The sequence below is a fragment of the Toxorhynchites rutilus genome, chromosome 1 (genome assembly GCF_029784135.1).
Source record: "Toxorhynchites rutilus septentrionalis strain SRP chromosome 1, ASM2978413v1, whole genome shotgun sequence".
In the NCBI taxonomy this organism is placed as follows: Eukaryota; Metazoa; Arthropoda; class Insecta; order Diptera; family Culicidae; genus Toxorhynchites; species Toxorhynchites rutilus.
Genome location: NC_073744.1, coordinates 200,852,832 through 200,866,927, shown reverse-complemented (window position 1 = coordinate 200,866,927; position 14,096 = coordinate 200,852,832). Strand labels below are relative to the sequence as shown.

General features: G+C 39.0%; 1 protein-coding gene across 1 annotated transcript in view; it reads left to right on the top strand.

The window, feature by feature from the left end:
- The window catches only part of LOC129778491 (large neutral amino acids transporter small subunit 1), a 35,296-nt gene extending 21,200 nt beyond the window's left edge, over positions 1-14,096 (top strand). The window contains exons 5-6 of the mRNA XM_055785411.1: positions 12,525-12,725; positions 12,796-14,096. Coding sequence (XP_055641386.1) covers positions 12,525-12,725; positions 12,796-13,194 — 600 coding nt within the window. The 3' untranslated portion in view covers positions 13,195-14,096. The remainder of the gene's footprint in view (positions 1-12,524; positions 12,726-12,795) is intronic.

Here is a 14,096-nt window from a genome sequence, read left to right as displayed (position 1 = left end):
AAACATCGGCCGCCACACACACATATACACGCGCGGAATTCTCGTTGCTATCATCGTTGCTGAAAAATAATCTGCCAGTTCCCCTGGGAATTGAAAAATACATTCATGCGAAAGAGTTTATTTTAATGTTTTCTATCCATATAACACTGCAACCAAATACATTTGGTTTTGTGATTTTTCAATCAATCGCAATTAATAGGAAAGCTTCTGAATATTTTTTTTCCCATCAGTGGAAAACTTTCGTATCCAATATTGGATGCATAACATGAAAAACGTGAAACATCATCGCGAAAATCAAGTCATTTTCGAGCGATTATTTGCTTTCTACTCATATAATGCTGCGGCCAAATACATTTCGTTTTGGATTTTTTCAATCAAGTGCGATCAACCTAAGACCACGTCTTTCGGCAATTTATTAGAGGTGCAATGAATCTTTAGGAATTCCCGCTCTACGCGCACTGGCAAACAATGTTTACTCAACAATTTCTCAAACTAGAAATGGGTGTTGTGAGAAAGGATTAGCGAACGCGAAAACGACAAACGGGAGAAAGATATGTTTGGAGGTTGAAGGAAATTGGCAGAAAACTTCTTCATTCTATCATTCAAATAATGTGATTCATACCACTTCGTTTTACCAGAAAGAGTTTCTTAATGCTCAAAGGAGGAATTGAGTCCTCCGAGGAAATTACCCAGCGCAAATTAGAGTCGACTATCGATTGCGGCATTCGTACACAAATAATTTTATAATGCAGTTTCACCAAAGTGATTTCTTCGGATATATTCACTACATCATGTCATATATTTCATATTCTTCATTATGAAATCCATATCCATGGCACCTATCGGTATCGAATTATCATCGACACCACGATTTTCGCTAAATGCTCCTTTCAGTTCGGCATGTAAAAAACTTTTCTGAACTCTAATCCATCAAATTGGGAGCCCTGAAAAGGGCCGTTGATTATATGCTAAGCTAATATAGCATGCTCTCCTCGGATACGATGGGCCAGCTGGATGTCCTTGGGCATGATGTGACGTGTTTTGCATGGACAGCACACAAATTGTTATTTTCGAATAGGCCTCCTGCAGCATCATAACCGCGGAACTTCGGAAGCGCAAGTCGGTTTTGAAGTCCTGAGCAATTCCACGATCCAAATGCTGCAAAGGTAGCTGCGGATCACCAATTCGGTCGACTTCTGATAGCGACGAATTTCACGCAAAGTTCCCGGTCGATAGCGATGTGGCTTCTTCACCTATCCTGCTGCTGGTGCGCTTATCCGAGCTGCTTTCATGTGCCTTACCACCGAAAGACTAACGAGCTCGAGTCCTCACGGTGCGAGAGTAGAGTAAGAAATGAACGAAAGCAAAGGAAGCGTCATTTTATAAACCATAAAAGTATAGAATCTAAACCCCACCCTTATTATATTCGTAAGTATACAGTAAGCTTATATAATAAAGAGGGTGGGGTTTACATTCGATACTTTTATGTTTTATAAAATGACACTTCCCTTGCTTTCGTTCATTTCTTACTCTACTCTTGCACCGTGAGGACTCGAGCTCGTTAGTCTTTCGGTGGTAAGGCACATGAAAGCAGCTCGTATAAGCGCACCAGCAGCAGGATAGTTGAAGAAGCCACATCGCTATCGACCGGGAACTTTGCGTAAAATTCATCGCTATCGGAAGTCGACCGAATTGCTGATCCGCAAGCTACCTTTGCAGCATTTGGATCGTGAAATTGCTCAGGACTTCAAAACCGACTTGCGCTCCCAAAGTTCCGCGGTTATGACGCTGCAGGAGGCTTATTCGAAGATACAAATTTGTGTGCTATCCACGCAAAACGCGTCACATCATGCCCAAGGACATACAGCTGGCCCGTCGAATCCAAGGAGAGGGTGCCATATTAGCTTAGCATATAATCAACGGCCCTTTTCAGGGCTCCAAATTTGATGGATTAGAGTTCAGAAAAGTTTTTTGCAGGCTAAACTGAAACGAGAATTTTCGTTTGGATGCCATACTAAAAAACATCTAATCGTTGCTGAAAAACAATCTGCCAGTTCCTAGGAATTGAAAAATACATTCATGCGAAAGAGTTTATTTTAATGTTTTCTAACCATATAAAACAGCGACCAAATACATTTGATTTCGTAATTTTTCAATCAAGTGTAATTAGCTGGAAAGCTTCGGAAGATTATTCTTTCCCATCAGTAGGATATTTTCGTATCTAATATTGTATGCGCGCGCAACGGAAAATTATATAATTTTCAATCGATTATTGCTCAGTCGCCGAAATTTTCATACTCAGAGAGTTCATTCTCCTCTAGTTTGCCTTCCAAATTGCCATCGTAAACCACACCTTCTCTCCATTCAATCACGCACGAAGAGCATACTTAAATGATATTCTGGTGGTGAAACCCATTCATTTTTCGTGAGGCGTCGTGCACAAATTACGTAACGCGATAAGGGGGGAGGGGGTAGATGTTGCGTTACTTTCAGTTTATTAGAAATAGGAAATTCCGTTACGTAAGGGGGGGGGAGGGGGTTCAAGATCCGGATTTTTAGCGTTACGTAATTTGTGCACGACGCCTGAGGACATCGACAAGACAACATCGTTACTGAACGAGCTGAACGGCGAGGTATCGAGGGATTCATTACCTGGCCTGACCTGACCTGAAATGCAATCAGTTTGTTTTAACTGTGAGGGAGCGCAGAAAAGCCGATCGATCAGAAGGAGAAGAGAAGGTGACCAAGAGAGCATCGAAATCAGCATTGAAATACGGTTCCTCGGGAAGACATTGAAGCAGCCGCCACACAAACACACACATACACGCGCAACTCTTTTCGTTTGCTGGTTATCGAGAAGAAACCTGGAAAGAAATAATCGTTGCTGAAAAAAAATCTGCCAGTTCCCCATGGAATTGAAAATTACATTCAAGCGAGTTTATTTTAATTTTTCATATCCATTTTTAATACTGCGACCACATACATTTGGTTTTGTGGTTTGTCAATCAAGTGCAGTTAACAGGAAAGCTTCTGAAGATTATTCTTCAAAACAAGGTTTTCTGTATCCAATATTGGATGCATATAACCTTGAGCCTCCAACGTAATGCTCTCGTTTTTGAAGCCACCCAAATATTTATTTATTCATTCATTCAGGATGGATTTAGATTCAACTTCAAACAAATGATCCCTAAATCAACGATAGTCCTACGTCACCCTTGCGGTTATACCATAGATATAACCCACTTCCTGTTTTTTTTTACGCGGGGGATACGTACCTCGTAAAAAAAACCCCGTAAAAAAAACCGCGTTAATTGGAAAATCCGCGTAAAAAAAACCGCGTTAATTGGAAAATCCGCGTAAAAAAAAACCGCGTTAATTCGAAAATCCGCGTAAAAAAAACCGTGTAATTGGAAAATACGCGTTAATTGGAAACTCCCCGTAAAGAAAAAAAGGTCACATAAAAATCCTCTTGAGAATCGTGATGGGGTGCGGCATACGCTCTGAGGGAGCTTGAAAGGGAGAGATATGAACTGAGAGAGAGAAGTGATGTTGCTCAGGTTTACGCGCAAAAATCGCGCTTATTTCATTCCTAAATGGGATTGATGCTATGCATGAATTTCATTGTATGTGGCTCTCGACGAGCGGACTTAAACACATGTACATGAATCTTTCTTCCCCCAGCCGTTATGTGGGGTTGGATGAAACTTCGTTGCACACGAAGGTCGTACGGAGGATTTCTGCTTCGCAGTGGTGTGCTCATCAACCCATTCTTGCACAAGCTTTATGCTATCTCGAGATACTTCTTCTTGCACTTGCAGATTCATCAGCTAGCGACCCAGCTTGTATTTCTCCTGGAAATGCTTTCTCTGCAGCGCTAATTGCCTCTGTTCCAACTCTAACTGCTTCTGGTCTAATTCTTTCTGTTCTGTCAGGCATTTGCGTTGCAAAATCTGTCCTCCGACTTGACGGGGTCGTTCCCATCGAAACTGGCATAGGCGGTGGTGAACAACGCGGGCAAATTGAATCTGTGTTCGCTACAGATGCATCGAACCTGGCACATAGGTGCGGCACTAATATCCGTCAATAGCACTAAGTTCCGTCATATGGTCTCAGGAAGCATAAGGGACAGATTTGATATTGCTCAGTTTTTTTACGCGGTGACCGCGTTAAAAAAACCGCGTTAATTGGAAAATCCGCGTAAAAAAACCGCCTTAATTGGAAAATCCGCGTAAAAAAAAACCGCGTTAATTCGAAAATCCGCGTAAAAAAACCTCGTAAAAAACCGCGTAAAAAAAACCTGGGGGTATATACATAGAAGACGATATAGGAGTGCGTTTTATCACATTAAAATCCCTTTCCACTTTCGAACGAAGATCAATTTCGTTACCGCAAACATCAAATGGACTAACAACGCTTGTTAATATGTTATTGTAGAACACATGCGAATGAAATTTTTCGTTTTTTCCCATTTTCCTTCAGAGTTTTCCGAAAATTTTAAATTGTCATGTTTGGTTAGAATATGTTTGGTTGAAATATGTGCATTATTTCCTCTCCTTTCCACAGGTGGAAGGGGTGTCATACCAGCATAGAAACATTTCTAGTATCCAGAAACCCTCACATCCCGAATTTGGCTCCATTTGCTTGATTAGTTCTCGAGTTATGCAGAAGTTTGCGTTTCATTTGTATGGCAGCCCACATGCCCTTAGAGAGGGGGTAGCTGTGTCGACAGAGGCGACGCGTGACCAACTGAGCTACCTGTTTAATTTCATTTGCAACATTAAAACAACAGTATTGCGATGACAGATTTTAACATTTTTATGTCTCAACATTTATCTAAACAGTAAAACCAGTTTTTTGTGCGGTTTTTTATGCGATTTTTGTGGTGCGACTTTTTTTGTGCGGTATTTGAAAAAAATGAAATCACCGGTCATTTTTTTCTATCTTTGATATATAATTTATCGCGCTACATAGTGACTGTGTCAGCTAATTCCCATTCTCATGTTTGGTTTTGTTTGTTTTAAGGTGTCAGTAGGAGCTTATTGACAGGAGCAAAGAGTTGATTTTATGATCTGCGCAAGTGAGTAGGCCGCTTATCAAAGTGAAAAAAGGAAATCGAATGTTGATCACAAATGGAATCAATAGGAATTGGGTTATTCTCTTAAGGAATTTTGTTTATGCGGTCCCTATCCACCATATAACAAAAAGTTTTTTTTTCAAATTGTTTAGCGAACACCAATTTCTTGTGCGGTCCCCATCCCCCGCACAAAAACAGGTTCGCCTGTATAACAAAAGAATCCTACGGTCAAATGTGAGTGCAAACTTATCAATGAATTCCTCATAAAATAAAGACATCTACCTTATGTCATAAATGTAATCGTTTTCCACAGTCATCATCATAATTCTGGATAACCGTTTCTGGTCAGATCTCGACCGCAAATAATTCTTGATCCGTCGAACAACAAAAAAAGTTCTTTCCTAGTTTCTTAGTTCCTTAAACCGTTTCGTCATTTCGTCAATAATTTTGTCTATAATCGATTCATATAAACGACGACAATTGATGACGTTACTGTCATTCATAGTTTCGCCAGATACATCAATTGTATCTTTGAGCGTACTATCGGAATGATGATTTGCTCTGAGCTCCTCTATAGAAGCAAGGCAAGCCTTGACGACATTCTACTACCCAAATTCTACTACGTCTAATTCCTTTTTTTTTTTTGCAAAATTTGATAAAGAACATCCGTATGTGCAAAAATATTCGCAAAAAGTTCTAGCAAGAATACAGTGTTCAACTCAAGCATTGTTTCACCAATGATTGCACACCAGATTTATCTTCGGACATTACAGTAGCGCCATCATAGCTCTGGGCCTCAATTTTGTCAGCATTAAGACCAAAGTACGCAGCTATTTCATCCACATGTCCAACCAATGCAGCGGAGGTTTTGAAACGTAAGCAGACATACGTGTACTATATGTACCGGGTTCAAGTTGTCGAATGAACAAAATTAGTGATCCCGGATAATCGTTCGATTAATCGATTATTCGAATACTTCATACAGAAATCGATTATTAATCGAACGAATACTGCACAACCAATAATCGAAGCGAACGAATAATTTACGTCGATTAATCGATCCAAACTCAGAGCAAAAAAAAACCGTATGGCCGCTGCAGTTTTATTATGAAAATCAATTATTATCTTTGACGCTCTCCTAAACTCCTAAAAGAGGCTCAATGCCGTCGATTCGAAATGAACTTCGTTTACGAGTTTAGGGGAGCGTAAATGATAATAATTGATTTTCAGGCGGAATAAACACTTTTTTGATTCCAGATGGCTTTCTAACAAATGAGAAATATTAGTCTAACGAATTATTTCTCTCAGTGTGACGATTAATCGATTAATCGATTATTTGGAGCGATTAATCGTATCGAATAACAAACTGCTGAAAAGTATTCGATTAGTGGATGAACGATTAATTTCAAAAATCGGGGATCACTAAACAAAATCGATTAAAACGCTCGAATTAAAACCACACATCAACGAAGAATACCACCACATCCACAAAAATCATGAATGAATTTGTTCGTTTTTTATATTTGCGTCATGCTCGCTCCGGGTGTTTGGTGCTGTGTACTCTCGCGGTCTCGTGCCCTCTCTCAAATTTTAATGACGTCAAGAAAAGAAAGAGAAACAGAAAGGGAAACGATGACAACTACGAAAAAACACTGAAGAATGGTGGTGTGTATTTTCCATCGTTTGCATCGGTTTTGTTCAGTAGAAATATTGAACCGAAAACGTCATTTTTATGCAAGGCGGCGCATTAGTAGTAGTGATCGTTTCATACGTAGTTGACTGTGTTTGCCCTGTGTTTGGATGACGGCGGGTTCAGATGAATGGTTTGAACCCAGTAGTCATTACTGCTTATTTCGTAGCTTTTAAGCTGTGTTGCTCGCCGATTGGGGTGTATGCAAATGTAATCATCAGATTGTATTCTTTACGGCGGGTTTAAGTTCCACCAAAATAGAAAATATAATTAGGATATTCGGGATAACATGGAAATCACAAAAAAAATTACCTTCGATAATTCCTCATCCATGTTACAAATGTGAAATTATATATATTTTATTCTAAGATTGTCTACCTGTCCTATGAACAGTTTGAACAGGCAGACGAGACGCCTCTGTGTGTCGAACCACCATAGAACCGTTTCGTGCCCCCTAAAACCTACACATGCCAAATATGGCTCAATTTGCTTGATTAGTTCTCGAGTTATGCAGAAATTTGTGTTTCATTTGTATGGCAGCACCCCCCCCCCTTGGAAAGAGGGATGGAGTGTCTAACCACCATAAAAACATTAACTGCACCCTAAAACCTTCATATGCCTAATTTGGTTTCATTTGATGGATTTATTCTCGAGTAATGCAGAAATTTGTGTTTCATTTGTATGGCTCTAGACACAAATATTTGAAGCGGTTTCGTCGAATGGATTTAAGATACCTACTGTTTTATAGAACCAAGTGTATAAGTGAACACTGAAGTCTACATGAATCAAGTGTCTCCGTGGATACAACAAAATTTCGATGGGCACGAGAATATTGTTTTGGAACAAGAATTACGACCATGTCATACCTCTAAACCAGTGGTACTCAACTTTTTTTTTTCAAAAAGGCCACAAACACGTGTCAATCATTGTGTCGGGGGCTGCAAAAAAAAATGAAGAAAGGTCATGTCAGAATTTCAAGAAAGAAGTCTTTTAGTACAAATATTTGGTATCACTGACAAGGGCCGGGGAATTAATGCTTTCATTTAGTGAGCGCTTGGCGGAGCAATCAATAAAGCGCCAGTTTGCACAGATTTCGGCAATAGAAAATCCGAACCGAATCGGGTTTTTAGTGAGGTGGAACCGAGGAACAGTTTTCCACTGAAGAACGCAGCTCTTACCGCTGGAAAGTATTTTTTTACACCTGGCTTGAAAGACGCTGCACTTCGACGCAACTTTTGACCCCAAAATAATGCTCGAATCCACGAAAAATAATTGATCGATTGCAAAATGTCACCAACTCAGATGGCAACTCGCGCACATTCCGAGAATGCATTCAGATGTGAAACATTTTGTACGTTTGCTCAAAACGGATGTAAAAAAGAAACAGAGATTGTCCAGGTCGAGCATTATCTTCATAGTGCCATCCGAAATGGGAGTGTAGAGGTGTTTGGGGACCGAGGAAGGTTCTTATGATGGTTCAAGACCTCTGCCCTCTCTGGAAGGAAGGGCCCCCATACAAATGAAACACAAATTTCTGCATAACTCGAGAATTAAAAGATCAAATGAAACCAAAATTGGAATGTGATGTTTTTAGAGTAAAATAATTTTTTTCTATGATGATTTAGCGCCCTCCCTCCTCTGTAAGAAATCGTCCGATTTGAGCTGTCTTTATTTATTATATTTTCAGTATCAAACGTGTATTCCCGCGGGAAGAAGTTCGTCGCTTCAGTAAAAACTTTGTTGGCATTCAGAAAATAAAAAAAATCATCTTCAAATATACCTTGACCAATCATCAAAATGTCCCAACATCCGAAAAAGTAGAAGGGTCTGAGTCTAGGGGCACGGACAGAAGTTTGACGTAGGACTGTGATTGTTCAGAACAGTTGTTCTTAAATGTAATTCTCATTCCCATAAGTAATTCGCTCACTTGTTTTATTATTCCTTATTTTATTATTCCCATTCTCCTTTTAGAGTAGGGTCCAGGCATCCCAAAAGTACTGCATTTACATAACAGTCGGTATGAAATTGAATCGACAGTCTCTGTGAGCGCGCTACACTCGTATACAAGCGACAGAGCATGAATGCATAAAGTAATACTATACAGCAACAGTCGGTGTTTCGTCGAATTCATCTAATTTGTCGTGCCCGCTAGCCTGTATCTTATGCGTTTGTGCTTCTTCACCAGTACGCTTTGAGATGTGTATCGGACATATGGCTGTGATCACTAGTTGCGTGCACACATAGGAAGCCGAGTTAATTTCATATCGACTGTAATAAAGGCTGATTTAGACGATGCCAGTCAGCGCGCTAGTTGAAGTATCCAGTGAATAGAGAACAGACACTCTGTTCAAGTTAGAGGCCAATTACTTGTTCGATACTGGTACAAGTAACTTGAACAGAGTGTCTGTTCTCTGTTCACTGGATACTTCAACTAGCGCGCTGACTGGCATCGTCTAAATCAGCCTTAAGAATGCTTTACTGTTGAGATGCCTGAATCCAGATACACAAATGATCAACAATCCATATGAGAAAAACACGCACAGCTTAATAATTCTAGGCGAGAGTTTCGTCGATAATATATTGGTGACGTCGGAAATACTCAGTGTTGGGAGTGTTTAGATTTATCCTCCAAGTTGGAAACTAATGCAGCGCGAACTCGATTATATACAGTCTCCGATTTCTACTCACTGTATATAACCGAGTCAAAAAATCTTTAAAACATTTTCTTGCTAGTTGTACGTTTTTCTCATTATCCAGTGGACCGATATCGGTCATATCGGTGATTTTTTTAGCATGTAAAAATCTTATTATCTGAATTGTTACGTAGCGGTTTTTGAAAATTATGAAAATTGCCAAAATGTCGGCCATTTGAATAAAAAAAAATCAACAAAAATCGTAAGGCCGTGGTTATCAGAGAAGTTATCAATGATGATAATCGATCAAAGCAGATAGGTCCTTTTCGTAGGTCACACAAGAATTAATTTTTGCATGCTGAAAAAATGCGCTTAAAGATTCGTACAGCCATGTTACTCTTGAGATGACCCCATAGTTTTTACTGCAGATTTTCAACGAAATGAAATATCGAAGAGTCCTTCCGGTACAACATTGCATAAAAACCATTTTTTCGATTTACCAGAGTTGATTCCCCCATTAAACAGATTCCCGAAAAAATCGCAAATGAAACAAGTATAACGAAAATTTTCGCACATAGAAGATCTCATGGAAATAAATCTGTACATAAAAAAGGCAATGTTTTTTTATGACCTTCACACTTTCAAAAATAGTTGAATGTTCAAATCAAAATATCTCTATATGTGGAAAATTCTTCAGATCATGATATAATTATAGTTTTGAATGTCAATGAATCATATATTTCAAAGCAAGAATCAACCAGGCAAACCTAATTCACCAGGTAAAAGTATACCGTCGTATTCGGAAATACAATCGAGTTAGAATTACCCGAACGGATCGTACGGAATTTGCATTCTGTAATCCGTTCGACGACTCAAGTTCAATCGAGCTATGCATCCTAGCCACACTCTACCGTATCAAACATGTGTTCTATGTAACAGAGTAATAAAATCTTGCATGAACAACATATATATTAATGTTCTGCAGTTCTGTAGTTCCGTGAAAAGCATTAAATACATTTGCAAGTCCGTGAATGAGGGCAGTAATGTGGCTGTATTTCAAATTCAGTATATCGATATGAATAGGAAACACACTTGCAATACACTTGTTGTTTGTCATATAACAACGAATATATTCGCTAAAAATTATCTAAATGGCAGCATAACGTTTACCGGGTCAGTTAGTAATAATGATAACAATACTAAAATGTTACTTTACATTTTTGTTGATAATATTAAGATTACGCGCTAAACATATTTTATTCATAAATAAAATAAAATCTCCTTCATGTCCAAACCTACATTGCTAAGTGCGCAACACTTCCCCCAGCCGCATTCTAATCTGGCCCTACAGTTGCATTCGCGTAACTTTCATTCACACGACTTCCACCCACGACACTTCTCCACACACCTCTTTCAACAGATTCTCTTCTGTTGCTCACACTACCCAGCAAACATTAAATCGCATAACAAGCGTATATATAACATCATATGCCCTAAATTTTGGTTGGCATATAATGTACCTAACTGGCATATGCATGCAAAAGTGGAGGCCATATACATACATGGCAAATGCTTACCGAATTAGTTTGGATGAATATGCAACTTTGACCGACTATAATAGCGATTATGTTCAAATTGAATTTCGATCTAATATGAATATATTCATGAATTGTCAACGCACCTAATATGACTTTTGCCATACTCATATACAATTTATTACAGACATAGAAAAAAAAACCAAATGGAGCAAAATATTTTTGTAAATCTTTTATTATAGCCTCACGAATCGCCAATTTTATATATGAGTATTTATATTTGTAGAAATAATAATTATTAAATTTACTTGTGTTGGGAGTGGATTATAAATGTTCAAAATGGCACAGATTGATGTTTGGTGAAAACTGATCCGATGTGGGCTCGAACTCCTGTCGTCTGGATTATCATCCACCAGCTTTCTCGCGCGGCTATCTGAAATTTAATTCAACAGCGGTTAAAACTCATACATATGATTCGATATGATATAACCTAATACATTCTATGCAGTAGGATCAGTCATTCCTGGTTTCCGAGCCATATAAGAGCCACTTTTTTTAAATTTAATTATTTTATTCTTTCGTATGTGTTCAGACATTGCTGTTATGAAATGAAACTTGTCAATGTTAGAGCATTTCATTGACATTTCAATATGATGTAATATGTTCTTTATTAGGAGCTAATATGATTTACTGTTTCATGATTTTCTTCAGCATGCAACACGATTTACTACAGTACTGAATCGATTTAAATTATACACTTATACGACACACAAACTGCATCAGCGTAATATACGCATATGATGTGGATTAAATATATTTTATGACAATGTACATCATAATACTGATGTTTATTATACCGAATTGCGACTTAATTTGATAATGATATATAAAATCGAGTTTTTACATTTTATGCGATTTCAAATATACACGATACATACTTTGATCGATATTATATGCGATTATGATTTATTCTGATTTCTTGTAAGACTTAGCACGTGCAAAATTATACGATTTAATGTTTGCTGGGTATTTCCCCCGAAAACTTCTCTACATAGAATAGCCGCGTCATCGACAAATTAAATTTTCCCATATCGGAATATGCTGCAGAATTCGCCAGTTATTAATTGTTATTAATTCTTCGCTGCACAGCAGATAAATCTCTTCAGTTTGCGAACATGAAATGAAATAAAATGACGTTGTACTGGAAAAATACATACTGAGACACCCGACATCATCAGCACGAGGGAAAAAAGTCATCAACGACGGTAGCAACGTATAACTATTGCATTCAGAATCTACAAAAACATCACTAATGAGCAAGCGGGTCTGTCGCAGACGAAAGACCAAAATACTCTCACATGGGAATGTATTCGTGTACAGTACACGACAGTAACAATAAATGTCGCATAACATTTCCACTGTGTGACTGTAGTTAAAAATTCAATCGCGTGACTGTCACGGGACAATGGTGGCGACAGTCATGAGATTACTGTCGTGATGCAGTACATTTGGTACCCCTGGTAGGGTCCCTTCCTCATTCATAACCAACTTAACGTCATATTCAAATTCTTTTTTTTCGTCTCCTTTCACAGACATTTGCACAGAAAGCGATGGGGTGGGGAGCATTCGTGATGCCCATCCTGGTCGCCATCTCCGCCTTCGGAGGTCTTTCCGTGCACATCATGACCTCATCCAGAATGTGTTTCGTAGGAGCCCGGAATGGACACATGCCCGAGATCCTCTCCCATATCAATGTAAACCGGTTCACTCCTATGCCGTCGCTAGTTTTCCTGGTAACTATTTGACCAATGTCATTAATTGTGAACTAGGAACAAGAATAACCTTTTCGGTGTTTCGTTCCAGTGCATCCTCTCGCTGCTGTATCTGTTCATCAGCGATGTGTACGTGCTCATCACCTACAGCAGCATCGTGGAATCCTTTTTCATCATGCTGTCGGTGAGCGCGGTGCTGTACTTCCGGTACACCCGACCCGACATCAATCGACCGATCCGGGTGCAGCTTTGGGTGCCCACGTTGTTCGTGTTGATATGCGCCTTCCTGATTATCGTCCCCTGCTACGTGGCACCGTATGAGGTCGGAATGGGTGTGCTACTGACGGTGGCCGGTATCCCGGTGTATTACATCGGCGTCGTGTGGAAGAACAAACCCAAATGGTTCGAGAGTGCGCTCGCGGGGACGACCCAGTTTTGCCAGAAGATGTTTATGACCGCCAAGGAGGAGGCAGATGGGGATGTGGAGTGAGTGGAAGTGTCCTTGAGGCGTAAGTAAGGGCTATTATCACGATGTACATAAGTAACGAATCGAAAATTGTAGGGAGAATCTCGTAGAGGTCTATTCTTTTTTTGTTTTACAATCAATGATCATTATACAATAGGATACGTAATAGGGTACAAAGGAATAAGTTTGATTTTAATTTTCGACGAAAAGACACCAAAAAATTGCAGTGCCAAAATGTTTGTTTCATTTTACTCTTTACATCACCTAGGTTAGGTTTATTATTAGGAACACCTATAAGGGATCAATTGAAACCCCCGCGATCATGAATTTCGAGTACTTATTACACACACAATGAGTGGACAAACATCTTTTTTGAATCGGAATATTATATGCTGTTCGTATTTTACTCTAACCCAGTGTTTATACGTAAAAAATAAGCCTAGTCGGAATATATATTTATAATTTGTCAACTGAATTGCAAACCCCCCCCCCCCCCTTCAATCTGATTCTAACTGAGATCTGTTTCACAGCGAAAAGTAGATCGCTTTCAAGAGCCTTTCTATTAGTTTATTTCTCTTTCGTTTTTAAGATTTTGTTGTGTATTTTTTCCGTATCCGTAAGAAATTCTAGGTTAGGTACGAAAATATGAATCCTCAGCAAAACAAAGCATTTGAAAAGTAGGCTATGGTTTTTCGGAAGTGAAGTGTCACGCGTAATCATCGATAATCGTAATCATTTCGAAAAAAGGTATAACTTTCCTGACTTTACAAGCGAAACACAATTGACGGTTAGGGATGGTTATGATTAGGATGGCAAAAAACTGAAAATATCTATAAGTGAAGTAGAGTAACGAGAGCGGCGTAACAATAATGAAACTCAATAAAAGGTTACAGCTAAAGGCCGCTAAAATATACTTAGTTTGCGAA